The 26,495-nt window shown below is 36.6% G+C and overlaps 8 protein-coding genes across 8 annotated transcripts; 4 read left to right on the top strand and 4 right to left on the bottom strand.

Annotated features, from left to right (window-relative positions):
* On the top strand, positions 1-886 carry LOC17887328 (LOB domain-containing protein 29). The gene is made up of 2 exons (XM_006292911.2): positions 1-297; positions 409-886. The coding sequence occupies exons 1-2, from the start codon at positions 1-3 to the stop codon at positions 793-795; spliced, it is 684 nt and encodes a 227-aa protein (XP_006292973.1). The 3' UTR covers positions 796-886.
* Positions 887-2,863: 1,977 nt separating this feature from the next.
* On the bottom strand, positions 2,864-3,682 carry LOC17885527 (LOB domain-containing protein 16). Its single transcript, XM_006292345.1, has 2 exons — positions 3,392-3,682; positions 2,864-3,232 (listed from the first exon to the last, which is right to left on the bottom strand). Exons 1-2 carry the CDS (start codon positions 3,680-3,682, stop codon positions 2,864-2,866), a joined length of 660 nt encoding a protein of 219 aa, XP_006292407.1.
* Positions 3,683-5,193: 1,511 nt separating this feature from the next.
* Positions 5,194-7,745, bottom strand: LOC17886718 (deoxyhypusine hydroxylase). Its single transcript, XM_023783536.1, has 7 exons — positions 7,478-7,745; positions 6,714-6,847; positions 6,364-6,599; positions 6,140-6,278; positions 5,824-5,950; positions 5,610-5,728; positions 5,194-5,515 (listed from the first exon to the last, which is right to left on the bottom strand). The coding sequence occupies exons 1-7, from the start codon at positions 7,632-7,634 to the stop codon at positions 5,483-5,485; spliced, it is 945 nt and encodes a 314-aa protein (XP_023639304.1). The 5' UTR covers positions 7,635-7,745; the 3' UTR covers positions 5,194-5,482.
* A 157-nt stretch (positions 7,746-7,902) lies between these two features.
* On the top strand, positions 7,903-9,518 carry LOC17884818 (bet1-like SNARE 1-1). The gene is made up of 5 exons (XM_006291990.2): positions 7,903-8,062; positions 8,472-8,619; positions 8,838-8,894; positions 8,988-9,047; positions 9,145-9,518. The coding sequence occupies exons 1-5, from the start codon at positions 8,049-8,051 to the stop codon at positions 9,232-9,234; spliced, it is 369 nt and encodes a 122-aa protein (XP_006292052.1). The 5' UTR covers positions 7,903-8,048; the 3' UTR covers positions 9,235-9,518.
* Positions 9,519-9,744: 226 nt separating this feature from the next.
* LOC17886208 (myosin-16) lies at positions 9,745-17,935 on the bottom strand. The gene is given in 27 exon segments (XM_023783535.1): positions 9,745-10,056; positions 10,313-10,563; positions 10,704-10,843; positions 11,028-11,666; positions 11,783-11,902; positions 11,997-12,202; positions 12,298-12,475; positions 12,638-12,698; positions 12,805-12,914; positions 12,991-13,122; positions 13,254-13,421; positions 13,499-13,625; positions 13,713-13,750; positions 14,183-14,284; positions 14,366-14,423; positions 14,712-14,813; positions 14,890-15,036; positions 15,110-15,246; positions 15,331-15,480; positions 15,555-15,714; positions 15,851-15,909; positions 16,175-16,233; positions 16,236-16,321; positions 16,407-16,552; positions 16,670-16,813; positions 17,226-17,364; positions 17,573-17,935. Coding segments are annotated over 26 exon segments (3,699 nt in total). The 5' UTR covers positions 17,352-17,364; positions 17,573-17,935; the 3' UTR covers positions 9,745-10,003.
* Positions 17,936-18,084: 149 nt separating this feature from the next.
* Positions 18,085-19,451, top strand: LOC17884918 (OPA3-like protein). Its single transcript, XM_006292926.2, is given in 5 exon segments — positions 18,085-18,258; positions 18,261-18,316; positions 18,520-18,654; positions 18,874-18,960; positions 19,039-19,451. Coding segments are annotated over 5 exon segments (558 nt in total). The 5' UTR covers positions 18,085-18,155; the 3' UTR covers positions 19,216-19,451.
* A 360-nt stretch (positions 19,452-19,811) lies between these two features.
* On the top strand, positions 19,812-22,609 carry LOC17884850 (phenylalanine--tRNA ligase, chloroplastic/mitochondrial). Its single transcript, XM_006291115.2, has 10 exons — positions 19,812-20,175; positions 20,351-20,544; positions 20,634-20,840; positions 20,947-21,064; positions 21,210-21,286; positions 21,426-21,605; positions 21,702-21,746; positions 21,856-21,960; positions 22,079-22,192; positions 22,402-22,609. The coding sequence occupies exons 1-10, from the start codon at positions 19,974-19,976 to the stop codon at positions 22,450-22,452; spliced, it is 1,293 nt and encodes a 430-aa protein (XP_006291177.1). The 5' UTR covers positions 19,812-19,973; the 3' UTR covers positions 22,453-22,609.
* LOC17885041 (probable N-acetylglucosaminyl-phosphatidylinositol de-N-acetylase) lies at positions 22,610-26,220 on the bottom strand. The gene is made up of 13 exons (XM_023782687.1): positions 26,157-26,220; positions 25,695-25,875; positions 25,067-25,147; positions 24,396-24,635; positions 24,246-24,309; positions 24,063-24,133; positions 23,851-23,915; positions 23,705-23,749; positions 23,539-23,619; positions 23,377-23,444; positions 23,251-23,299; positions 22,995-23,149; positions 22,610-22,885 (listed from the first exon to the last, which is right to left on the bottom strand). Exons 4-13 carry the CDS (start codon positions 24,502-24,504, stop codon positions 22,816-22,818), a joined length of 777 nt encoding a protein of 258 aa, XP_023638455.1. The 5' UTR covers positions 24,505-24,635; positions 25,067-25,147; positions 25,695-25,875; positions 26,157-26,220; the 3' UTR covers positions 22,610-22,815.
* Between the last annotated feature and the right edge of the window lie 275 nt (positions 26,221-26,495).

Here is a 26,495-nt window from a genome sequence, read left to right as displayed (position 1 = left end):
ATGAGTAGCTCCAGCTCTAGCTCTAGCTCTGGCTCCCCTTGCGGTGCTTGTAAGTTCCTTAGGAGGAAATGTGCAAAAGGATGTGTGTTTGCTCCATACTTTTGTCATGAACAAGGAGCTTCACACTTTGCAGCCATTCACAAGGTCTTTGGAGCTAGCAATGCTTCTAAGTTGCTCTCCCATCTTCCCATCAGCGATCGCTGTGAAGCCGCTATTACAATCTCTTATGAAGCTCAAGCTCGGCTTCAAGATCCCATCTATGGCTGCGTTTCTCATATCTTTGCTCTCCAGCAACAAGTAGTTCCTTTCAAAACCTTAATCATGATTCTTTTACAAAACATATTTAACTAATCAGTAAATATTTTGCCGGCGAATTTTTTGTAATTAGTTATTTTTGTTTGGTTATAGGTTGTGAATCTACAAGCACAACTTGAGATTCTAAAGCAACAGGCAGCACAAAGTATGATTTTTGCTGAATCACCAACATCAGAAAACCCTAATAGTTACTATGGAGACACTACAAAGACTCCTTATCATCATCAAGAACATCAAAATCTTTATCATCATCATCATCAAAATCATCATGATCCGACCCATTTGGTTTACCAAACCGGAAGTTCTGGAACGGTTCACCACGGGGATGCCGCTGAGAATAGTTACCACAATGAAACCTCCTCTGGAGTCATCGGAGAATTTTCTATGTACTCTGACTTGGAACAACGCTTGAACACTTTCAATCAAGATAATCTCAAAGAGCTTCAGTCAGAAGCTTTTGGCTACATCTCCTTCTCGTAATATGGTTTATATATGATCAAAAAATGGGTTGATTCTTATAACTATCAATATCCGATCTCTCTATATATATATATAGAATATATAGCGCTTACATATGTTTCAAGACTTTTTTGATGGGTTTAGTATCGATTGATGATGTTGCCTAGCTCGAAGAACCAGCTTTGTTGTATTCATAAATAAAAAGCACTAGATGCCCTAGAAATATATAAAGATATTGATGATATCCTCAATATCTATATATATATATATATATATGTTTCAATTTTTGCATTTTATATAAAATATATGCACAATAATCATGCTTTGCTTCTCCACTGCGTCCCAATTTTGTCACGATCTTGATATAAAACGACACGAATCCCTAGCTAGCTCGTTAAACTCTGTCTGTCCTGATTCTTTAGATTCTGCTAGTACGTAGGTAGGTACGTACAGTCTCCTGGCACACGCAATCGAGTTGTTTTTCCCTCAATATTGGAGAAAGAGGATTTTTTATCACTAATCATCTTGAAATTTCTAATTCTCTTGAAATGAAATTCTGTTTCAGTATTTATTTAAAATAATTTATTTTGTTCATTGATATATCATTTACGTAAAACGTGGCTCTAGAATTAACTAATTGAGTCCAAAATCATAAAGACGCAACTACATTTTAAGATTTTTATATACAGTAAATTTAACATAGGACTGTATATAAATCATACTTCTTAGTTTTAAAAGTAGCTCATATCTGGATATGATGGATTTAGGGTTCATCTATAATTCATTCACGGAACTCGTACATACTGTATATAATAATATATATTTTGTTATGAAAAGTTGTACTATATGACTATGAGCATACGACAATCCACTTAACAACTAGTTTGAACTACTGATAGAAAAAAATGAATTAAAAGTACAACCCCAGTTTATTATTTTGCCACGAACTTTATCTTAATGTATATCAACTTGTTTAGAATATCATTGGAAAGTGTTTTTATCGGTAGAAGATATACAATACAGGAAAAAAAAAAAAAAAAACTAAATTCATCTCATATGGTCTCAATGATTAATAATCCATAAGAATAAAAAGGTAGAAAAACATTAACCCAATTAGGCCCGTAATATATCTACAATTGGACTTTCTTCTCTAAGCCCAGTAAAATTTAGGGGTTATTTTAATTCGATTTCAGAACTTATAGTAAAACAAATGGGCTTATTTTATTTCGTGCAAATAAAGTTTTGGTTGCACGTGTGAGCTATTTTATTATTCTACGGTCAAAGTATACTAAAGTCGACCTCAGCCGTTTCGCTACTCTTTATGTGCCTTTTCTTTCTTCTTCTTTCTTTTCTTGGTCAAAACTCTTCGTTGTTCTTTTTGTTTAGTCCTTTGATTACAGAAAAATAAAGTAAGAACCGAGAAGAGGACAAGAGAGTTCGTGTTCCATTGGTGTCACTGAGCTAATCAGTTGGGAAATCTGATGAGTGATCTTGTTGGGAAATTCCAAATTGGATTAGATGAGACTAATTCCAAAATGTCCCCTAGCTACACAGATGAGTAATTTAAAGATAATTAAAGTATTTTCAAAGTGATAAAAGAACAAAGTAGTTTAGTACTTGCATCCTATTTAGGGGACATTTTGTCTAAATTATATATATTTATACCAATATCACTATGTATTTCTTAATTATCGTTAGGTAAACATGTTAAATCTTTTGATATATTCTAAGGTTGAATTGAAGTGTGGTCCTCTTATGATTCAAATTAGATATGACGAATAAAGAGATTCGTTTTATTTATTTATTTATCTGCTTCTTCGGAAGACAGAAGACACATTATATATAGGACATTTCGTGCCATCTATGTTGTTGTCATGTCTCTTAGGTAAAACATTGGTTTTATTGTTGTGTGTAAACAAAAGTTTAGAAATCTATCACTTTACAGCATATAATTCGATGTTTAAAGATTTTCCATATCATTTAAAATATCTATATTAATATAATTGTACCTGTTATAGCATTGCATCTTGATTAATTAATATTAGAAGAAGCACATGATTATATTTTTCTCTATGTCTTAATAATTACATTAGTTTCTCATCATCCTAAGAGCCAAGGCTTGAAGCTCTCCAAGATCGGTGTTACAGTAACTCACCGATCTCTTCTTGTTTGGATAACCTTCCTGGTGAAACCCAAACCGACGGCCTGTTTGAATATCTTGCACGCCGGTCGTGACTTGACTACTCGTGTGGCTGTATTCCAACGATTCAGTTGAGCTCACTGGTGACACCGGTTTATTAGGGTTTTCATGACTGTATGGCATGTACGGTATCGTGTAACCACTTGTACGTTGCCACGTCATTTCTGATCTGTTGCTTAGATCCCCGGCGACTGTAAAGATTGTCTGGTGGGCGAGGTTCGCCTTTAGTTGCATCAGTTGTGCTTGTAAGAATGCCACCTACATGTTAAACATTCCTTATGTAAAAGCATAAAGCAAAATGTCAAACAGTCTAATTAAGTCAGAAAGAAAAAGACTGGTGGATATAATCATAGAGTACCGAACGCTACAAATTTCTCTCTAGATTTTGTATCGATTTATTCATTAATTCATTTTTACCTGCTGTTGAAGGGCGAAGACATGAGAGACACAACCATAGACAGGATCATGGAGACGAGCTTCAGCTTGGTAGGCCATTGTGACGACAACCTCATGCCGGTCTTGGATGGGAACGTGGAGCAAGATCTTAGACACGTTACTTGCTCCGAACACCTTGTGAATGGCTGCAAATCTCGCCGGACTTTCTTCTGATGAGAAGTACGGTGCAAAGACGCAATCGAAGACGCATTTTCTCCTCAAAAACTTGCATGCGCCGCATGGTGAACCTGTTCCGGTACCGTTAGATGTCATTGGAACAAAAGAAAGTTTCCTTTGTGTAATACAAAAATATTATTATCTCTGTTTTGCTCTGTATATACACTCTATTACTGAATCTTTATGGACGGTATTGAAACGGTCGATTAAAGAATGGGATCGTAAGAAGTATACACGAGCAAACTAGGAAACGGTTAAAATGTAAAGATTGAGAAGTACTAGAGCAAACACCATACGATGGTGGCAGTTGTTTGGTTTGATTTCCTAATAAATGTTACTTACATATATATATATATATATATATATATATGTGTAGAATTGCACTGTATTCATATGATAGTGTTATCAACTAGTTTGTCTACCATTTGCGTTACCTTTACCCCAAATAAATTATAATAGTTTTAAATGAGTATCATCACTAGAACTTGAATCCTATTTTGTCTTTTAGTCCATAAATAGTATATGATGAAGCAATAATCGTGATTCGAATAAGTTTAGTCTTCTTATAAGCTATATGACGTAAATGGAGTATACTATGTATCTCATTGCCGTGTTCATTGAATCAGGTCTTCGGGTTCATAAAACAAAATTAAGTGATCGACCGACCTGTTGAGATTCTTTGGTAGGCTATATACGAAAATGAACGATTTGTTTGATTAGTGTGTTTTTCTCTTACGTTAGATTTGATTTTCTTAGACATGAAGAAAAATGTGCATTTATTGTCAAAAACTTTTGATTGAAGCAAAAGGGTGCATGCGAATGGGTTGACAATGCAATGTCATTGTGCAGGCTTCTACGGAGACAAATCCATAGTGGGCAAATTCATTTTTATTTGTTCTCTTCTAATTCTATAATTCTTTCTACATAGATGATGTCAAAACGTATGTCGTCGTCGTCAGATTTGTTGTCTCCGTTGAAAGAAAACACATCACGTCTATTATCATTTATCAGTATGCTCTTAACTAAAACTCAAATCGTATTATATATTTTTGATTTTGATAAAACTTGATTTTGTTAAAGGGTTTTGAATGATTAGTCGACTGAACTCGAGTCAAACTGTTAAGACAACTAGCAGTTAATAATAACGTAGACGGCCGATTGATAAAGCTCCAAAACAGAAGTTAGTGTTCTTTTCTTTTTATATAATCTTTGATTTTGACTTATCCCGCCGAACGCCGGACATTAGAAGATGTTGCCGTTTGTCGTGTTCTGGAGGGCCGGGTAAACCGGAAAGTGATCGTTAAAGGTTTACCGACATACGCTGATGCCATGTAGTAATTTCGAATGTGATCAACTCAGTTGAGTACAGTATACTTTTTCATCAAATTGCTTACTAATTATTAGAGTTTACAAAAAACACTTTTTAACTCAATATTAATATTAATGATCGTGCTTTGGTTTTCGTGCTAGAGCTTTGACCGATGTTGCTAAACAACTCTTTTTCTAACACGCATCTTTTCAGTTCCGTAACTACAAGTTTCTTAAAACAATTCAGTCATACGTCTGTATCTATCTATAATCATAGAGAACCAAAATATAGCTCAAAATTTGACCAATGTTGCTAAACAAAACTTTATTTGGATTTGGTTTACAAATATCGGGTTAAGCAATGGAAAGCTTTAATACCCACAGACAATGTATATTAAGTTTTTAACCTTAAACACACAATGACGACAATTATAACAAGTTAATAATAATCGTACATAATGAGTTGTTAAAGTAGCATTTTCGTCTCTCTCTCTCTCTCTAGAAAATGTTTGCTTCCTGCTATAGTTTGTGTTCCTTTTGTTTGTTGGTAAATGGTTGAAGAAGAATGGTTAAGATCATTGAGCATTCTTAGTGAACAAGGGGGTCTTGCGTGAAAAAGAACTGCAAAAAAAGTTAAAATATGGGTCGTTACAGATTCACCGTCCTAAAGTATTCACCAGATATGTGGGCAAGAGTCTGAGATCATAGTGTTTACCTCAAACGATTTTCCCGAATTTTCAAATTCCAACATGCTTAATGCAACTTCACAACTTTGTGCAACAATAGGCTCAGGGTCCCTTGAGAATTCTTGTAGCAATGCAATGCTCTGCTCATCTGAATAGAGCCGAGTATTGTGAAGTAGTTAAGTATAGACAGTCGAATTAAATTGTAGTCATTCAAGCAATGAAGCATATTTTTAGGAAAGATACCTGCAATAGAGCCAAGCGCTTCTGCAGCCTCGTGTCTAACCATTGGGTGCTCGCTCACATCTTTAAGTACTTTGCTCAGAGTGGCTAAAGCAGTTTTATTTTGCAATTGGCCCAAGACATACGCAACCTATGGAAAAATTGCATCAACAAAGCAGCACTTATACGATTTAAGGTTTGAGACCAATAAGGCAGAGATTCAAGGTTAAACATCTTAACAAAACAACTCATTCAAGTTCATGAACATCTTCAACGAGTAAAGTCTCACTAGGAAACAATGATCAAACTGAAAATATGTAATGAAGGAAACTTGACAAACCTCGTGACGAAGAAGAGCACTGTTAGCACCCAAAGAATCAACTATGGCAGAAACCGCTTCCTCCCCACCATGATTCCGTAAGGCAAAAAGTGCAGCATATCTCTCATACATACATTTTGTCTCATCCAAAAGAATTTGCCTATAGTTCAATGATATAAATCAGTAAACTGTGACAAACTGGAAAATAAACTAAAGGATTTTGAATTGGTCAATAGTAGAAGAACCTGAGTTGTTGGACAGAAGAGAAAGAAGCAGCTGGGCCTGCTGGGTCAACAGACATGAAAGGTGATTTATCTGTAGTGGTTGACTGGTTCTCGGCATCAACATTGCCCAACTCTTCAATCCTTTTGAGAGCTAATTCACATGTTTCCCGAACCTCCTGAGCTGGATCCGAACTCAAGCTTTTCTTTAAGATGTCAACATTACCTGCTAAACCAATGGCTCCAAGAGCTTCTGCTGCCTGTTATATAAACAGCGAATCAGAGATTTGAAAGGATAAACAAGCTTATACTAATACAGAGGAAATACAGATGATCTGAGATTAACTCCACCACAAAGATCAAATTGTACTCAACTCATGTCGTACTATTGGATGCAAAGACATATCATTAAGAACCGATTCAAGAGCAGGAATTGCTTCAGCATCTTGCATCTGACCCAATGCAAATGCAGCTTCATGTGCTAACAGATTAGAAGAGTCTCTAGATGCTGCAGGAGAAGGAAAAAAAGATAGACGCGAAGTTAGTCCCAGTGCAATGATCAATAGAAATCTCCCTACTGAAACTAAATAAACATGCTCTTGCTCTTCAGAGTTTCAGAAAATCCAATTGAGAAAATCAACAGTTAAAAATGTCACATATCAAAGCAAGAAACAATCAGCAATGAGAAAGATGGCTCAAAAACCAAATGATGGAAACCACATCCTGATAACCAAAACTCGAATCTATTAATAGTCGCATGGTAAACAATCACAAGCAGCAACAAACCATATCAGCACACAAATTCTGAAGAAATTTCGTCCAATCACTAACTAAAAGGAAAATTTTGAACTTTTGTAGTTCCGGATACAAAATACCTATAAAGTTACAGAGCAAAAGACTTTTAATTTAGCCTTATACACAAGTTTTAAACGAAACACTAATCAAAGAGATAAAGTTTTCACATTTGAAACATTCATCAAGCGCCAAGACATCTTTTAACAACTATAAGAAGTAGGATTATTTTTGGCAAATTCAGTTTTAAGCAAAAAAAAAATAACTCAAATGTTCTTCCTAAAGTACAAATGAAATTTAAAACAAGAAAGAGAAGAACTTGAGAAGCAGAGATTGAAGAACAAACCGAGGATTAGAGCGTTGCGAGGTCCTGGTCCTTTCAAGTTGCGAAGAGAGAAGAGAGCTCTAAATCGCTCCGATATCGGCTGTGACTGGTCAACCAATCGCTCGCAGAGAAACTTCTCCAAGTTAACCGTCGATGAAACTGACCCATTAGATTCCATCTTCACTAAATCAGCTTCGCCGTCGTTTGAAAAAATCTGGTTCCGACAAGAGGACGACGGAGTTAGTAACAGAGCCGACGACGACTAGGTTTTTTTTAAAATAAATACAAAAGAGGAGAGAATCCGATTCGAGAAAAAGGAAAACAACGCGGGACCTAATCTGTTAATAACGTAATTTATTGTTTGGCCCGTAACAATCTTAAAATTATAAATTTGACCGCATAGTTTCGATTATCTAAATATGTACTACTTAGCGTCGACACAGTACGTTGTTGATGATTTAGCTTCTTCTTTCGACATATCAACCGTTTCCTCCCTCAAATTTGCGTTCTGAAACCATAGATCCAGGTAGGTGAACGTTGCTGCGAAATCGAGAAGCCAGGACGATTAGATCGTGTTCTATTCGATTGATCGATGAATCCTAGAAGGTTAGCTCTCTGAGTCTCTTTTTTGCCAACACATGTTTATTTAGAATTTGGGGGTAAAGATCTGAACAAATCTGATGTTGTTTCGATGTCTTCTCACGAGCTCCGTAATTTTTTAGATTAGTTTCATCAGGTGGATCCGAAGAAGCGGTGAATAAATATAGAATAGGACTGTTGCTTTGTGTTGTTGTAGATGTAGATCAGTCCCAATTCAGCTTATAAACTGCAAAATCGGGATCTGGAATTACCAGGCATCTGAGTTATTCATATTTGCTAGTGAGTCATGTTGTTTGTATAGCCTCTGCTTGAGCTTTTAAGGCTTTGGACATTAGTTGCTTTGAGTTCTTTATTGAATCATGAACGAGTGAAAGATGGTGCTGTGTCCTTGCTGAGGTATAATTTTTGTTATCAGGGAGCCGCGTGGTGGTAGAAGTTCTCTCTTTGATGGCATTGAAGAGGGAGGAATTCGAGCTGCTTCTTCTTACTCTCATGAAATCAATGAACATGACAATGAGCGTGCGTTGGAAGGATTGCAAGACAGAGTCATTCTATTAAAACGAGTAAGCTTGCCTGCATCTGGATTCTATTTGAAGACGAGCATAGCATCACATCAAGCATATGATAAATGACATTAAGAATGGGATAGCCACAAACTCTTGCAATACCTCGTTTGTGATTTACCCGTAGCTGTAGTATGGAAACCCGAAACATAGTTTCAAAATTTTCTGCACGACTAGGTTTGTACCAGATTCTGATATGTTTCTTTTGGCATGAACAGCTATCTGGTGATATAAATGAAGAAGTTGATACTCATAACCGGATGCTTGACAGAATGGTATTTCCCACAGTTTTCCGATACTATTATAATTTTTCCTTTCTTTCTCACAGACTTTACTGTTACTGAACATTTTGGATGATTTCTATTTAGGGCAATGATATGGATACATCAAGGGGATTTCTCTCAGGAACCATGGACCGGTTTAAAACGGTAAATCCGAGTAGAAACACTTTCTCAGATTCATTTGGCTTATAGCTTGATTATGTGATGCAAAGTGTATTTGATATGTTGAATCAAATCCTTGCAGGTATTTGAGACAAAGTCTAGCCGAAGAATGCTGACGCTTGTGGCATCCTTCGTGGGTTTATTTCTAGTCATATACTATCTTACTCGGTGAAACTGGCAAAACCCGGAGGATTCCTGAACCATCCATCCATGATCTCATGTTTACCTGTTTCGCTCTCTCTCTATGTTGGCTCTTACAATCTAATATCCCTCATCAGTGTAATGAACGTATGCCTCCAATGTTATAGTGTGATCTAGTGCTTGGGTTGAGGTCAAAAATTACATAAACTTTTATAAGAATATATGATGGATTATATAAACAGTAGTGTTACTTCCTTGATGTGTAAATAGCATATATGAAGTAACAATATACAAAAAGTAATTTTGCATATTGAATATATGGTGCACCAGCCGGGCAGGGTACTATTCTACCACTAGACCACTGGTGCTTGTTGTACAGAAGTTCATAAAAGAAATTATTAACACGTTCTTAACTTAAATTCATGAATATCACACTGCCTTCTTGTTGGAGACAGCAACAGCCTAACGATTTATCTTACTCATGGATCTAAATTGCAGGAAGAAATTAGTTATAACAGGGATCCAAACGCATAATGCGCAATGATGAGGACAAAAGACAGCAAATTAGGAATTCTGGAATTCAGCTACAATTGTATTAGTTGAAGTAACAAACACACATGGAACTTGACATATCTTGATGACTCTACATAGTTCTTGCAGAATTTACTCCTGAGGAATCTACAAAATGAAGTTTGAACTAAGTGTAAACACTAAACAATTGCCCTGTGGTACAACAATGGAGTAAAGAGATTATAAGCACTCCAAATATCTGGTGAAGAGATCAAAACCGTGCTGCATCATCAAAAGTAATCTTCAAAGCCTCCTTCCTTATCACTGTCATAATTCTCTGTTCCTGCAATATTATTGTTCTACAACATGAGAAGAAGGATGATTCAATTAACAATGTATACCTTGTGTAAAATGATTACATTATGGTGGATTTAGAGGCAGGTGTAACAAAGAAACGGAATAGATTGAAGCTATCTTTCTAGGTAAAGAAACTAATCAAGTGTTTCAACTTAACCCACTGAAAACCTAGGGCCCTAGCTCTTATTTCATAGACAAATAACTTGCAATCTTTCATGGGATTTAGTGCTATTACCACTGACCTTTGCCTTCTGTGGTCGAGAGATCCTGAACAATGACTTGCAGCTGATTCGTGTTATACGTCGAGAAATTGTCTGGGGAAGGAGCAGGAAAAGTGAAATCAGAATCGGTTGATGAAGCTTCAGAGTTCTCAGAGCTGTCACCAAGATCATCACGCACAACTGGCGCTGAGGCCATTGTTGAAGTTGACATAGAAGGAGATCTTAAGATGGACTTTAATTGTGAGAATTGGTCCGACATAGAATATAACAACCTGGAATACACTAAACAAGACTTAGCATCAGTAAATGTACAGAGTTTGATACTGAAGCTTTTAACGAAGCAGTCAAAATTGTTTGAAGGAAGATACATCAAAGATAATTCATGGTTGTTAAAATTACGAATCAATAATACCTGTTCAAAGAGTCTTGTAGTTGGTAAACTCTTCTTTCTGTTTCTTCTAATCTTTTACGCCTTCTCTCCCCAAGTTCTCGGGCTTCAGCACATTTTCTTTCGGAAATGTCAGCTCTTTGTTTCTCTACTTGCAACAAGGCCTGAAGAAATATCCAACATTCCAATTTATCCTCCATGCATTTGATGAAGATGATAGCCACAATATATTTTGTTCACGATATAGGGTTGCATATCAGGTAAATAGATCAGTGAACAACTTCCAGAGATAATTAGCATACACATTTCTAAAGCTAGTCACAATGTTGGTGGGTATAGAAACATTACCTTCAGCATCTCAACTTCTGCAGTGAGGGATTCAATTTCTGTGTCACGAATAGGTTCCGTTATTTGGCTAACAACAGAAAACGTGTTGTAAGGCTTCTCTGAATCGAGAACCAAGGACTTCTCATTTCCATCTTCTGCTTGGATGGAATGTTTTGTCTTTCTTTCATGTCCTATCTCTTCATCATCACTTTGATCTGAATGCATTACAAAGGACTTCTCAATTCCATCTTCTGCTTCGATGGAATGTTTTGTCTTTCTTTTATGTCCTGTCTCTTCATCATCACTTTGATCTGAATGCATCACAAAGGACTTCTCAATTCCATCTTCCTCTTCACTGGAATGTTTTTTCTTTCTTTCATGTCGTATCTCTTCATCATCACTTTGATCTGAATGCATTACTAAGGTCTTCTCATTTCCATCTTCTGCTTCGATGGAATGTTTTGTCTTTCTTTCATGCCCTATCTCGTCATCATCACTTGGCTCTGAATGCACTACAAAGGACTTATCACGTCCATCTTCTGCTTCGATGGAATTTTTTGTCTTTCGTTCATGTCCAATCTCTACATCATCACTTTGCTCTTCTGTTCTTTTGGAAAGTTCCACCGTTCTTTCATTTTCTATCTCTTCTTTTGTGTCAGCCTATACCCATGTTTTTACATCAATTAAAGGAAACCAAATATCTTGTTCTACGTAACATGCTGAATAAATTAAAACATCTGATACTCATACAGCATGAAGAGATTGCTTTGCAATACCTGCTTTGACTGTCCTAACTGTTTTCTGGCAATTCTTCCTCTCAGTTTACTTTGATAAACAAGAGAAGCTCTTTTCAATTTCTTGTAGTCAGATATAGCACTGTAACCACGCCAATATGCCTGCAAGTTGAATAGAGTTGAAAATCGTTTCTAGTTCGTGAGATAGAACGATTCCAGGATATTTAAAGTACTATAAGGATAATAAGATAAGGACCTGAATCACAGTTGCTGCTCTAGTCGTTAATTTAAAACGGTATTCATGACGTGCAGCCATTCTGCGGACTCCACTCTGCAAGGTGAGTGCGGAAGATTTGGTCTGTCCGTAATCTTTCTTGGCAATCTGTCTACGTAAGTTTTTCTGGATTTTAATGGCAGCCTCCTCCCTTCTCATGTTATGGGATATCTTTCGTGCAAGATTTCCTAAAAGATGAAAAAGAGACTTTATCGCCGTCCCTAATTTTATCTGCATATCGATAAAACCTTAACACCCAAAAATAAAAATCTAAGGCCCTTACCTCTCCAGTTAGCCTGTATATGAACTGAAGCCCTCCGCATGAGAACAAATCGTTCTCTTGTTAGACGGGTTCTAACTTGTCCCTGTATCATCCTCGCTGATTCGCCAAGCACTCTTATTCTGTGTGCATCTAGCTCGGCCATCTGACCAGCTCTTAGGAAAACTTTATTTTTTCCAATCTGCAAATTAGATTTACATCATCAACATGCACCTAGGGCCCTCGGGGAGTTATGCTATCTGGGGAACTCAACTTCCATAGAATACTGAAAAGACTACACGTATTCGACTTATGCAAAACTGGATTCCTATTAAATTTTTAGTGAACTTCGTAGGAACCTTACCTGGTAACCTGTAAGCCCCTTTTTCTCCAAAATCCATTTGCATGCAACATCTGCTTCATACCTGGTTACATTGTAAGTTTAGGAAGCTGTTACGAATAGAATTAAGGAGCAATAAAGAAAACAAGAGCAGAATATATTGCAAATTTAAAGGTAGAACTGATACATACTCTCCTTTCAGAATTTCCGGTGCAAGAATGACAAATCGATTTAAGAACTCAATGAAAGTCCTATTTGTTGGATATCCAGCGCATTTCACTCTAATGGCCTCAAGAACACCCTGCATAAGACAAAGATCATAAATCACCTCAATACATGAAACATGTTAATATGAAAAATTCAGCAGAAACACTGACCCCAGATCGTAATTGATGCAAGACATTGGCATTGTCAAACACTGTTGGTTGCAACACATTGTTTGGCTTAACACATCTGATGTAGTGGGGTTCCGTAGAGTTCAGTGTCTCCATCAGCTGTTGCAATTGTAGCTGCACCAATTAATTGAACATGTCAGCTCGTACAGATGATGAGTGTGGGATCAAAATTTCAACAATATCATATATGTGCTCCAATCATCCAGTCCTATCAAGTAGTCTTCATGGATTCGCAGGCAAGTCACCTTGAAACGAGTACCAATTGAGGAAAACTTAGATTTGCTACTCTCTTTAGGAAGAGGAGGAAAGAGGCCTGACACAAAGGAGCATTTAGAAGCATATAACAAGTCTTGATGCTCAGCAACAACATAGTCTTTGTTTTTGTCTAAAAATTGATCGGACTGGTATTGAACCTGAAAAGAATAGCATTTAGAAAATAACTTTATCTACTTTTAATACTAAAAGCAACAGAGTATGAGATGCAACTTACATCCCCTGCATAATGAACTAATGTAAAATCTGAACGAGTCAATTTTGGTTTCATGAAGCGCTTATGATCCTTGAATGTGTGATACAGTTTCTCAGAAAATGTTTCAGGAGTTGATTTTGGGAGCATGCTGCAGAGAGAATAAACGCTTATAGCACATAACAATGGTGATGGAAAGTATAGTTACTGTGTCAGAAAATAGTAAATTTTATTATACCATGCTTCATCTAGAAGAGCAATGATACCACCCGGTTTCTGCAAAAGATTGAAATCATATTATCAGGGGAAAAAAATGCAGCATGACGTAATGGAATAACAGACTCCATGAATAAAAAAGCCCCGCTACTCCATGTCTTTTTCAAGCCAGAACAACGTATAGTGAGCCAGGACACCAGAGCAGATTTGAAAACAGATAGAACTCATGCAGCTTTCATGATTATTTAAGGGTGTTCTTATATTTATTAATTATTATATAGTAAAGATATAAAACATGGATTTTCGGGTACAGATGCAAGCATTTTCTGTAAACACATAGGCTGACCTAGTGGGCTGTAGTTTAGATGATGTCACACTGCTATCTAAGAACTTCTACTGTCTACTGTTTGAATTACCCACATTGGTCGCAAATATTAAGGCATGAATCTGTCTTTATACCAGGGAAAACTAGATAATCGGAGAAAAAAAAACCTTTTCAATCAGATCCACAACATCTTGATTATCAACAAACTCCACATAGCTCCAATCTATTTCTTCTTTCTGATATTCACCTTGTTCCATTTTAAATACATGCTGTACAATATTAATGAGTTCAGATTAATTAACAGAATCTTGAGCCAAATCAGCAGCCATAACCTACGACTGACCTCATACCTGGTTGAAATGCTGTTGCAGCTTTTCATTCGTGTAATTAATACAGAATTGTTCAAAACTGCACGGAAAATATTAACAAGTCAGTTTCAACTGAAGTAGAGGTTAGATTAGGTAATATCATAGATATCTCTTTATTCCTGGAAAATGGAAACTTATAAAAAGACATCATTTCTAAGATCGCAATATTAAGGAATATCGAACATAAATAATATCTTTATCATATACATTGTCCTCTTCATACTAAAGTCAAAGGGAAAGAGAAATTGAAAAATAATCTATTAGATGGTAGGACACTGGGTGTGTCTTAACAATTAAGAACTACCCCATGCATGCTCGCAGCCATTACCTGTTGGTTTTGAAGCTCTCAAAACCATAAATGTCAAGGACTCCGATCAAGCGCCTAGAGTGAGAATCTTGCCCAATAGAGATATTTATTTTGTTAACCAACCTGGAAAATAATAATATGTCACCCTCAGTGGCATATGGTAAGAAAGGATGTTTGAACATTGACATAGAAACTTTACCAATCAAAGAGTCTAGAATATATTGTTTTTGCTAAACCATCCCTGCTAACAGCAGCGCCAAGAGGATCAAGACTTCTCTTGATAACTTCTTCTGGGGTGACCATCATACGCTTACACAAAGCATCCTCCAAGGAATGGGGATCACACCTAAAATAACAAGTTATAGTTACATGCAGTTTAAGAATTAGTAAGTTGGAAAAGTAGAAGAGCCATATAATACATGAGCAGTTCTGATGTCATTTCGAGATGAAACATTGACTGTTCATCTTTTAGAGATGATGAATCAGCATCTTCTCCCTTCGAAAATTCAATATTTCCAAGATGGAGGATGGCAGCCACAACTCTGAAAATTGCATCCTGAAGAGACCAAAAAAAAAGAAGTTAAGTTGTTGCTATTAGCAATCAACAGGTGATAGGTAAATTGGCAAATAAATTGCAAACCTGTTCTTTTTCACTTATTCCAACTACATCCATAGCCCTTCTGGTAGCAAGATACTCTTCTGCATCATTTACACCATCAAGTTCGTAGCAGCTAGATTGATTAAGATAGCGAAATGACTTAGGATCTCCCAATTTAAACCTCTCAACATCCTGCAATTTTTAATATCATCTATCAGTTCAAAGATTCATCGGATAGAAGGTATGGAAAACTTAGAAAACCCTACCTCTGGAGGAGCAGCACACAGGAGATAAAAGCAGTGATAGTTACGTTCAGGATCTGAAACTTGGCAAACACGTGACCTCTCCAAAAGGTAAGTTCTGATGGCTGCCCCTGATATTCGGCCCACGTCATCAAATTGAATCTCCACAAATTTCCCAAAACGACTGCAACAAGAAAAGGCATACATATTTATAATCAGCAGTAATAAATCTCAATAATAGTAGGTAAAAGAGACAGGTGGACAAGCAAAGCGAATTAAGGAGAAATGAAAGCACTCGATGATAAGAGCTCTAAGTTTACCTAGAATTGTTGTTCTTAACAGTCTTCGCATTTCCAAATGCCTCGAGAACGGGATTTGACTGTATCATAACCAAATTGACATAAAGAATTAGACCAAAAACCAAAAAAAATGGTATCACATTAACGAGAAAGCTCCAATCTAAGACTATAGGCTCAGGAAAGCTTAACAAACAAAAATGTCTTGTCTGTTGAGCAGATAATTGGATAGAAAGTCTTCGACATAGCCTTCAAATTTATATGATTTAGGCAGCATTTTAAAACCTCTCCCCTCCAGTGTAGGAGGCTCTGTAATTTGAAATACTAAACTAAATCATCACAACTTACTTCTAGAACTTGGTTTTCAACTGTCCTTCCTTCAGCTGCAGTATGCCCTCCAAAGTATGCATGAGCATCTTAGTCGTTTCTGTCTTTCCAGAACCACTTTCACCACTGACCAATATACATTTGTTCCTGCCTTCATTAATCATTTCCCTGTAGCAAATTTTCTCAAACTAATAAATAAACCCTTTTCTGCTATTTTCATAGAAAACAATAATAAAAATGGACAAATAATCACCTATAGGCGATGCCACCAATTGCAAAAACATGAGGACTCAGCTCTTTGCACGAGGCTTCCTTGTACTTTTCCATAACCTCAGCATCATAGAGATGGGGGAGTCCTTGAAAGGGATTGACAGCAATAAGAATGAATCCTGTATAAGTCTGTCATGATGTCAAAATACTATAACAGACTCGGCTATCACTGCATTAACTAATGGTTTTTACCAAGGACCAAAAATGAAAATATTTGGTTCACAACAAGAAATGAAATATTCTTACATAAATTTCATTGAGTTCATATCTGGTTGCCAAATTGTCGAGAACTGCAGGCTCATGCAGATAAGATAATCTAGTCATATCCTCTACTCCCTCTGAAGGACCTTCAGTGTCTTTTGGATAGAGTTTTGATAAGTTAGCAATAATCTGACCAGTAAAAGGAAATGTGAATCAGGAGTAAGGAAGGCAAATCACTAAAAGCTTGAAATGGCATTAGAACTAAAAACAAAGTAAGACAGAGAGCTGTTTGTGAAGATCCAGTTATTGGTTTTTGTATCAAACGACTGAAAGCAATACCAACATTTATAGTACGTCTTAAAGGATGCAATGTATGATGAAAGTCATTAAATATTTAATGTGTAGAACATCTAATTCTGGGAGAAAAAGAATCTCTACAAGGCAGGATAATATATAATCCCATGACTATTTCTCTAACATGACAAAGGACTACAAAAGAACTTTCCTTGAAGATAACTAAGTGATGAATCCTAAACAAATGGAAGCAATATGAGCTACAAGAGCATTAAATAACTGAAGGGAAAAAAAAAAAGTCCTATACCTCTCTGCCATCATTGGTTTTAACCTCTGCTTCATCTCCCTTGATATTAAGTACAACCCCATCAATCCATGCTCTTTCTGGGTCTTCCACCCAAACATGAGAATCCACTATGATGTTTTCAGCCATCCCGTAGATCTTCCTAGCATTTCACCAAACACCAAAAGCTTTAAACAATACTTCAAAAGGCTAATTGAGGTTATAAAATCTTGCTTTCCCAAAAAATCTCTTCCACAATTATTACTAAGGTTCGAAAACCATTCTCCCATTAATGAATCAAGCAAAAGCAAAAAACCCATGAACCGGATTCATTCTTATGACAAAAGAATCGAAGTAGACGGGAAAAACACCTGTGGATGTAATGTAACTCCCGCAATCCCTCTGAGAAACGGGTAAAACTTCAGCAACCCTTGTCGACGGAGCTATAAGACTTTTAGAGAAGACGGTGATTTCGATATTCGTATAGCACCAAAACCGTCGAGGCTCGAATTTCATGGACGTGATAGCTTCTTCTTCTTCTTCTGGGTTCAAAGGCAAATGTGAGAAATGAATTTCGTTTCTCATGGCGTGTGATCGATTTCTGCAGAGTGAGAGGCATAAACTCCCCTTCGATTTCGCCATTCCTGTGGACGCCATTGTCTCTCTCTTTCCCTCCCATTTTTAGCTCAAAGGAGAAAAAACACCAGTCCCCTTCTCACCTTAAAGACCCGGAATTTGACCCGACCCGACAACAAAACCCGATCCAGGATTCGAATCTAAAATTTGTAAATTTTCAGGATTCGAATCTAAAATTTGTAAATTTTCAGGAAAATTATATAAATAAAAACGCAAAATTGCCTTGCCCGGCAAGGTCTGATTGGGTCTTAAAAGTTAAAAGCTTTAAAAAAAAAAAGCCTAAACACCAAGGTAAAACCTTAGTTTTGTCTTCCTCTCATGAGCAAGCCGAAGTCTCTGGTGCAGCAGACCATGGTCATGCCGCTTCTGAAGCTAGGAACCCTAGCTCTACGAACTATCTGCAAACCCATCGCTAATCGCCTCAAAAAGAAGCTGGTGTTAATCCCAAATTCCGTCAATTCATCATCAACATTGCACAGGTATTAATAAAAAACCCAAATTTCCAATCTTTGGTTATGATCATCTATGGAAACGAGTTTACCCGTGTGTGTTTGTTGATCTGATTGCATAAGTTCCTCCTCTGGATATTGTTGGATATAGCCAAATTCCTGATTTTGAATCAAGGGTTTATGAAACTGCTTCTTTAATTGATATGCTTTGTGTTTGCTCAAAACTGTGACAGGCGAATCACAGGTTTACAACAAAGTTACAAAGACGCGCTTCTGGTCGTGTGACTGATGCAGTTATTCGACCCCTAAATGAAGAACGAGCTGTTCAAGCTGCTGCAGATCTTCTAGGGGAACTCTTCGCCTTCACGGTATCTTATTTCTCATGTCTTTTAATAGATTTTGATTGCTTAAGGACTCAAAGGAGAAATTTTGATATCCATCGATCTTCTCATTCTGTTTCTATGAGGTTGTTTTGCATCTGCAATTGGAGTCATTGCATCAATAAGATCACTTGCTTGTCTTAATTAAACTTGTTTTCATCAATTCAATTGGTTATGAAATAGACAAACACGTCTTCTTCTTTTTAGGTTGCAGGGGCTGCTCTTGTCTATGAGGTGCAGAGAAATGCCAGAGGAGAAGCTAAAAAGGAAGAGAAAAGACAACTAGAACTAGCTGTGAGCTCTCCTATTCACACATTTAACAATGTCTCTGAATATCTTGTTTACTGAAAGGTCTCTCTCTGTGTTTACCAGGAAGTCAGACGAAATCATGAGAAGATGGAGAAGGAAATTGAAGAGATGAAACAAAGATACTGCGTGCTTCATGAAGAGCTTTCTAAGCCGCTTACTGCACAGATTAATAAGCCAAAAGGCTTAGCTTGGCTCTTCAACTACATGTGTTTTCAGAATGCTGCTGAGAAGATACAGTAGCAGAGCTAACAACAAGAGCCTCAAAGCTTTTTAAGCTTAACTTGTAGATAAGTTTCAGATAAGATATAACCAAATAGGTTAACTTCAGAAGAGAAGAGATCTGTGTTCGTTTAGGCTTGGACCATTATCTCATAAACCGTACTTCCAAACTCTTCTTACATTGAAATGTTATTTCAATCTTTCTCATTTAAGCCTGTAGACCTTATTAAACCTAGCAATACCAAGATTGTTGTAGATGATTTAATATAACACAACAAAGACTGAGACAACTATTCAAACTTCTCTATACTTTATATGATTACTCTTTTATTCTTTCTTCTTCACTCCGAAAGATTGTGAATTTTCTTTTCTATTTGTGATTTCAGACTGATAGATGATATAGAAAGGAAAAAAAATATAGGTGTTGGAAAAATATCAAGGTGCAATACATGAATTATGAAAACATAAAGCTCAATATGTGGTGACCAAAAAAAAAAAAAAAAGCTCAATATGTAATTTTCATAATTCAGGGAAAGGGGGTATAACAGTAAAATCACAGGATTCAATCCATCAAAAAAATTTCCAAACCTACTGCTACTAATTTCGACACATCATCTCTCTCACTAATCGGAGAATTTCTCCTCTTCTCTTTTCAGCCGCCATTCGCCGCCGCGATTTCCGTCGTCGGGGACTTTTCTCCTCTTCATCGACGGTGATTTGCCGTTAGTATCTGTTTTAACTCTCGGGATTTGGCAACATCTACCAAATATTAAGACGCCATGACCATTTTCTCAGTTCACTCCACTATCTTCAGTCGAGCTTCCGTCGTTCTTCTCTCTACCAATGGCTTCAAACGGTTTTCATTCGCTTCTTCGTTTTCTTCCACCGCCGTGTATTCTCCACCACTGCCTAAAATGAAAAAGCGGCGGTACCCAATCGTCTCTGCTGTTGATATAGGTGGCGTCACAATCGCTAGAAATGGTTCGTTCATAGACTTGATTTTTAAAGTTATTTCATTTTAGCTGAAGCTCATTTTGGGATTCTTATGGTGAACAAGTTAAATCCATCACACATTAGACTTGGTCGAAACGAAGTTAAATTTAACATCTTTTAATACTCTAATGTGTGATCTGTGTACACTTAATTGAAATTACAGATGTGGTGAGAGATGATGATCCTACGAACAATGTACCAGACTCGATTTTCTCTAAACTAGGAATGCAGCTACACAGAAGGGATAAGCATCCGATTGGAATCCTAAAGAATGCTATATACAACTACTTTGATTCCAATTACGCTAAAAAGTTTGAGAAGTTCGAAGACCTTTCCCCAATTGTTACCACAAAGCAAGTAAGTTTGCAGTACTCAAAGATAGTATTTTTTTCCTGAAACATCACTTGGTTTTCTATGTAATTAGTCTTCGTTTGTTTTGGTACCAGAACTTTGATGATGTGCTAGTTCCTGCTGATCATGTAAGCAGAAGTCTGAATGACACATACTATGTAGACTCGCAAACTGTTTTAAGGTGCCATACAAGTGCTCACCAAGCTGAGCTGCTGAGGAAAGGTCATAGTCGTTTCCTTGTTACCGGGGATGTTTATCGTAGAGATTCTATTGATTCTACTCATTATCCAGTTTTCCATCAGGTGTTCTATTCTCGAGGTCCTTCAATTTTGTTTTTAAATTTGCTGTTTTGCTAGACTTCATGTCTTTCTGATACAAGATGTTTATGTCTTCGTTTATCTATTACAGATGGAAGGGTTTTGTGTTTTCTCTCCTGAGGACTGGAACGAGTCTGGCATGGATCCTACGTTATATGCTGCTGAGGATTTAAAGAAATGTCTAGAGGGATTGGCACGTCACTTATTTGGTACATCAAGATCTATTATATAATCTAAATTACATGGAAGATGGTTTATTATAGTAGTTTGGGATTGTTATCTCATTAACTTCAAAAGAAAGTTGGTAAAATATTATGAAACGGTTTAATATGAACTTCATTTTTTGTCCGCCAGGTTCTGTGGAGATGAGATGGGTTGATACATACTTCCCATTTACCAATCCATCTTTTGAGCTTGAGATATATTTTAAGGTAGTTTTCCTATCTGATATAACTATGTTTTAAAGAGTCACACTTCTATTTTTGTATGGTCGTCTTTTCCCAAAAACATATATGTTAATCGCTGGAAATTATAGCATGTAACACAAGCTTTATTTGGTTATTGGTTCAGGACGACTGGTTGGAAGTTTTGGGCTGTGGGGTGACCGAGCAAGGAATTTTGAAACAAAGTGGATTAGAAAATAATGTTGCTTGGGCCTTCGGACTTGGACTTGAGAGACTTGCTATGGTTTTATTTGACATCCCTGATATAAGACTTTTCTGGTCATCAGATGAACGATTCACGTCCCAGGTGATTAATTTGGTGACAACTTAGAATTGGGATGATGAGATTAATCGAATAAGAATATGACTTATTTTCTCACAATGTATTTGATGTTACTTGCAGTTTGGAAAAGGAGAGCTTGGAGTCAAATTCAAGCCATTTTCAAAGGTTAAACATTCAGTCTTCACGTTCATCTCTCGTAGGCTAATAAATATCAGTTCAAGGACCTATTTGTCTTGTAAGTTGTAATGACAACAACCAAAACCTTGTGCTGTAGTATCCTCCTTGTTACAAGGACATCAGTTTCTGGATAAGTGAGTCATTCACGGAGAATAACTTTTGCGAAGTTGTTAGAGGAATTGCTGGGGATCTTGCTGAAGAGGTATATCTTTTTATTGGTTTGGGGAGAATACAAATGTTAGAGGAATCAAATTTAAATTTCAGCTTTACTTGGATCATCGCATTTGTTTGTTTATATAGCCTATACTATTGATGCACAGGTGAAGTTAATTGACAATTTCACAAATAAGAAAGGGATGACGAGTCATTGTTACAGAATCGTGTTCCGTTCCATGGAGCGTTCTCTTACGGACGAAGAGGTCAATGCATTGCAGGTAATCATTTTTGCCTCTGCTTTATTCATTGATCCAGATCATCACAATGGGAAAAGCACATAAAGGAAACGTTAAAATTGTAAACGAGTTAACTTTCATAGATAAAATGTTACTTTCGTAATAACCATAAGACAAATCCTTATAGGAAGGTATTGTGTTGAGATATGCTGTGTGAAAATGTTTTAAAATGGTGACTTTTCCAAATGCAGAGTAAAGTGCGTGATGAGGTTGAGAGGAAGCTAAATGTCGAATTGAGGTGAGAATTTTGAAAAGTAGAGTTGATTTGCATTTCAGGTTTGACATTGTTATTCCTACACAAAATTTATTTACTTCTGGCCGAATTGCATGACCCTCAAATAAAAATATATGTACATTGGTTTTCGTTATTAATGGAAAGAAAAATAAGGTGTTTCTATGTATGCTTCAACTTCGCAAGTTTTTTGTGACTCTGTTTGCATCTGAATTATTAGCAAAGTATTTTTACAACAAAATATATATGCAAAATGCCAAATAAATAATTTGTCAGTGATCCAACAATACAAGCTACAGTGTTTGTTCATAATTCTCTCACCATTGCCTCAGAAAAGAGCTTGTTAGCTAGCTGGGTTGCCTCAAAATCTGACTCAAGGGATAATTCTGTTCAGTGTGTTCGCGTATGTGTAGCTTGAAAACGAAACAAAGAGCTTCCGAAACCTGCACAAAATCACAAACAAACAAATAACAGATATTCATGTTTCAGTTCTTACCATTCATCATGGTTAGAGGTAAGAAAAATATATCATATCTGGTGAAGGCGACATACCAAACCCACTGGCTTAAATGTTGTGCCATTGCTTTGAAGCTTTTCCAAGGCTGCTCGTTTATGATGATTACCTTACTTGGATGTTTTTTGTCGGATAAAATTGACAGCCAAATGTCGACAGGTCCACAGTACTTGCGAAAGATATTAAGGCTTACCTGATTTACAAAAGCATGTAACATTTTAGCTGAATCGAGTTTACAAATGATAGGAGCTTGAGGATACTTTTCAGAGTCGAGAAAATAAAGTAATGACTTACTAGTTCCCAAGCTTTGATATTTTTTCCTGAATTAGTTTGCAAGAAATTCCTGCAAGTATTATAACACACGGATTAGGAAGGATTCTGTGGTTTCATGACTGGGGACTGAAAGAAGTCTTAACGTACAATACTCCACGATGCACATCTCGGTGATTGCAATGACCAGAAACACCATGGTTATCAAATGTTATGATCTGAAAGCAGCTCACAGAGAGTCAGATACAGAAATATTTCTAAGTGGATACCCTGATGAGTGTCTTTATCTAGGTATTAGGAGGCAAGTCATACCGTGTGGATATCGTGTTTAGTGACTTCTTCTTCGATGACTTCTGTTAGCAAATCATGGCTCCATACTTTCCCAAAGCCATCCTGAGAGAGACAATACAACATACGTGTGCCCTCAAATGAGAGGGAATGATAAAAATGTGTACTGGGGAGATATATTTGCACTGACCTGTAAATTTGGATGGTCCAGAACTCTTAACTGTTGAAGCGAAATCTGCATCACGTTCAATATATATATAAGCAAACAACGTTTTACTGCAAGTACAAGACACATGTCAAGAACTCAAGATCCTTTCTAAGTTAAATTGGATTTACCTTGAGCACTGCACAAGCCTGATGCAGCTCATCTTTCCGAATGCTTCCCATACCATCAGCGTTACCTGCAGCATAAAATAATTCATCTAGTGTTCAAAATGAATTCCAAACTGCATCTTAGTAAGCATCCCACTAAAAAAATCCGCAGTTCGACAACTTTCAAAAGGAAACTAATACAGCAACCCGAAAAAAGTATGAGAAAGGCATATTACCAGTAGACAAGCATAACATGTGAAGATTGTATGCATTGGAAGTTAAGTAGTTTATCACTGGAGAAAAGAACCTGTCAAGAAATCAATCTCAAAGACTCATCTCTCAGCAAAACAATAGATAGAAAAATCTTGACAATTCGATCAATCAATATGCGGAGAGACACATTATCAAATATATCTTACATTGACTCATCATCAGGATGTGCAATAACGAACATAATATTTTTCTTGTCAGGGGTATTACTACCTGAAATCAAGTACAATAAAATAAATCAAAATTCTCAAAAGAAACAAGTCTTAACCGGTAAAAAATTTGTCTTTCCGGCTACTTGCCATGACCGATAATAGCAGCTCTGGAGTTAGAGGTTCCTCCGAAGAAAACTTTGCATAAAGAAGCCACCCAGATAACAATCAGAGAAAGAGATACCACAAGCCATGCCATCTGAAGATTGTGAGCAGATCAGAGACTTTTTCAATTTAAAGAATGAACAGAGCCGTCAAGAGAAGAACACTTCCGTCGATGACTCTAATCCCTTTGATCTTTTATTCTCCGGTACTAATGCTCTGAGTTCTCTGCCACCGATGATCATCAGAGCAACATTATCAATAGGTTCTTAGAATTTAATCTTAAAAATAGTTTATTATTAAATTTGAAAAGGTAAGAGTTTTTTGTTTTTAGTTTTGAAGTGTGTTTAATGGTAGACTCTTAATTTGAAATTCTTAGAAAATTTTTATTTTAAAATTAAATTAAATTAAATTTTAATTTTAAAAAAGTTTATAATTCTCTTGGTTTCAGTCATAATGTTGTGTTATGTGACTTGAAGGAGCATGAGCCATTGAAGTATTTATGTTTGGTGGTGAGAATTGTTGGTACTGAGGGAAATCCTGCACATGGATTGGTATCGATGTCTCCGCAGGTTCATATTCAAGCTCATTTTACATAATGTTTTTGAAAGAGTAAACATGAATAACTTTTCAGATCAAATTCAAGAAAAGGAAAAAACCTGCAAGTAGGTAATAATATCAATTGTGGATACTCTAGTTCCTTGTTCTTCTTGTCTCACAACTCATTGGTAAAGTTTCTCCTGTAAAACAAAAAGTCTAATTCATTAGAACAAAAGAACTCAAAACTTCATATTTACAATATCATGAAACGCTATTGAATGATGCCAAGAACGTTGTGCTGCCCCCATAAGGAAGCAACGATCCCTAGTTCATCAATTGAGTTAGTCTGAGTAGAAACAAAAGCAGGCACTTCAAGATCAAAAAGGCCACAACTTTGATCAGTAAGACCACGTATTAGCTTTATATGAAGATTAGGTTCATCTGATAAGAACCAATTCAGAGTGTCTCTCGCTCCATTGATTCAATTAGGACAAACTTAAAGAGATCATATCAGCACAAACAAGACCAAAAAAAACAGAACAACCAAAACATGATATCCATGAGTTAAACAATAACTCTAATCTTGAAATCAAATAGCAACCAAACAAAACACAAGCCTTCAAATTTCAAGGTAGTCAACCAACATCAAACAAGAAAAGTATTCAACTTTTTTTTAATCGAACCCAGAAATAAAAATCAAAACTTGATACAGAATAAGGTAAAGAGAGAGAGAGAGAGAGAATAGACCATGCCGCGACGTTCACCGGCGAGGAAAGAGACGCGTTGGGGGTTCATGGCGTGGGTATAGAGCTGAGAGAGCGAATTAGCAGCACCCCCAAACGCTACATTGTTCGAACAACCTCATCGAGCCGTGTGGCCTCGGATTTTTGTTTCTTCACCTTTAGAGTTCGAACGGATTACACAAACCCTAGATTTGATAAATTAGGGATTCGGAGGATTGAAATTGGTAAACGAAAAAGAAGAAGAAGAAATGATTGATTGTTGATGAAGGGAAGAAAAGAGAGAAGACAGAACGCGAGCCATTGTTTTTTTTTCTCTTCTTTTTCTTCTTTGACCAATACAATAATGTCATGTGTGCGTCTCTTACCCTTGTTTACGTCTTTTAAGCAAGATACGTCTCTTGAGAAAAATCAACATTAAACTTTAAAATTTAATCTTAAAAACCTTAAGAATCACCTAACATCTTACCGATAATGGTCGTCTCAGTAGGGATCCGAACCTTTCCCGGCAACGGCTGGGTTTTTTTTCCGATTTCTCTTTTTTTTTTGTGTGTACCTGTTTCCGTTTTGTAAAGCCCATGGGCTTTTTATGGGGTTTGGCCCTCTTAATATGTGTTTCGATATTGGTGATTGCGTTTAAGTGCCAAAGCCAGATTCTTGTAAAAGAGAAAATGATGAATTCGTCACGAGTAGTTAAGCTAAAACTATACTTTACGATATCAATTAGGAACATAAAAAAAAAAAAAAAGTATATAAGAAATTTCCCCGACAGATCAAACTGCCTTCACGTTACTTATGCTCCCACCTT

Source organism: Capsella rubella, unplaced genomic scaffold (assembly GCF_000375325.1).
Source record: "Capsella rubella cultivar Monte Gargano unplaced genomic scaffold, Caprub1_0 scaffold_5, whole genome shotgun sequence".
Taxonomy (NCBI): domain Eukaryota; kingdom Viridiplantae; phylum Streptophyta; class Magnoliopsida; order Brassicales; family Brassicaceae; genus Capsella; species Capsella rubella.
Note: the sequence above shows the minus strand (reverse complement) of the source record. Positions and strands in the feature narration are given on the sequence as shown.

Coding starts and splice junctions, on each gene's coding strand:
- LOC17887328 (XM_006292911.2), top strand. CDS start 1: ATGAGTAGCTCCAGCTCTAGCTCTAGCTCTGGCTCCCCTTGCGGTGCT. Junction 298..408: donor TCTTTGCTCTCCAGCAACAA/GTAGTTCCTTTC, acceptor GTTTGGTTATAG/GTTGTGAATCTACAAGCACA.
- LOC17885527 (XM_006292345.1), bottom strand. CDS start 3,682: ATGACATCTAACGGTACCGGAACAGGTTCACCATGCGGCGCATGCAAG. Junction 3,233..3,391: donor TCTTCGCCCTTCAACAGCAG/GTAAAAATGAAT, acceptor TTTAACATGTAG/GTGGCATTCTTACAAGCACA.
- LOC17886718 (XM_023783536.1), bottom strand. CDS start 7,634: ATGGAATCTAATGGGTCAGTTTCATCGACGGTTAACTTGGAGAAGTTT. Junction 5,729..5,823: donor AGCGCTTGGCTCTATTGCAG/GTATCTTTCCTA, acceptor GGCTCTATTCAG/ATGAGCAGAGCATTGCATTG. Junction 5,516..5,609: donor ATTCGGGAAAATCGTTTGAG/GTAAACACTATG, acceptor CTTTTTTTGCAG/TTCTTTTTCACGCAAGACCC.
- LOC17884818 (XM_006291990.2), top strand. Junction 8,620..8,837: donor GAGTCATTCTATTAAAACGA/GTAAGCTTGCCT, acceptor TGGCATGAACAG/CTATCTGGTGATATAAATGA. Junction 9,048..9,144: donor CCATGGACCGGTTTAAAACG/GTAAATCCGAGT, acceptor AAATCCTTGCAG/GTATTTGAGACAAAGTCTAG.
- LOC17884850 (XM_006291115.2), top strand. CDS start 19,974: ATGACCATTTTCTCAGTTCACTCCACTATCTTCAGTCGAGCTTCCGTC. Junction 21,606..21,701: donor ATGAACGATTCACGTCCCAG/GTGATTAATTTG, acceptor TGTTACTTGCAG/TTTGGAAAAGGAGAGCTTGG. Junction 21,747..21,855: donor AATTCAAGCCATTTTCAAAG/GTTAAACATTCA, acceptor CTTGTGCTGTAG/TATCCTCCTTGTTACAAGGA.
- LOC17885041 (XM_023782687.1), bottom strand. CDS start 24,504: ATGGCATGGCTTGTGGTATCTCTTTCTCTGATTGTTATCTGGGTGGCT. Junction 23,916..24,062: donor CATGTTATGCTTGTCTACTG/GTAATATGCCTT, acceptor TTTATGCTGCAG/GTAACGCTGATGGTATGGGA. Junction 23,300..23,376: donor GATGTGCATCGTGGAGTATT/GTACGTTAAGAC, acceptor TAATACTTGCAG/GAATTTCTTGCAAACTAATT.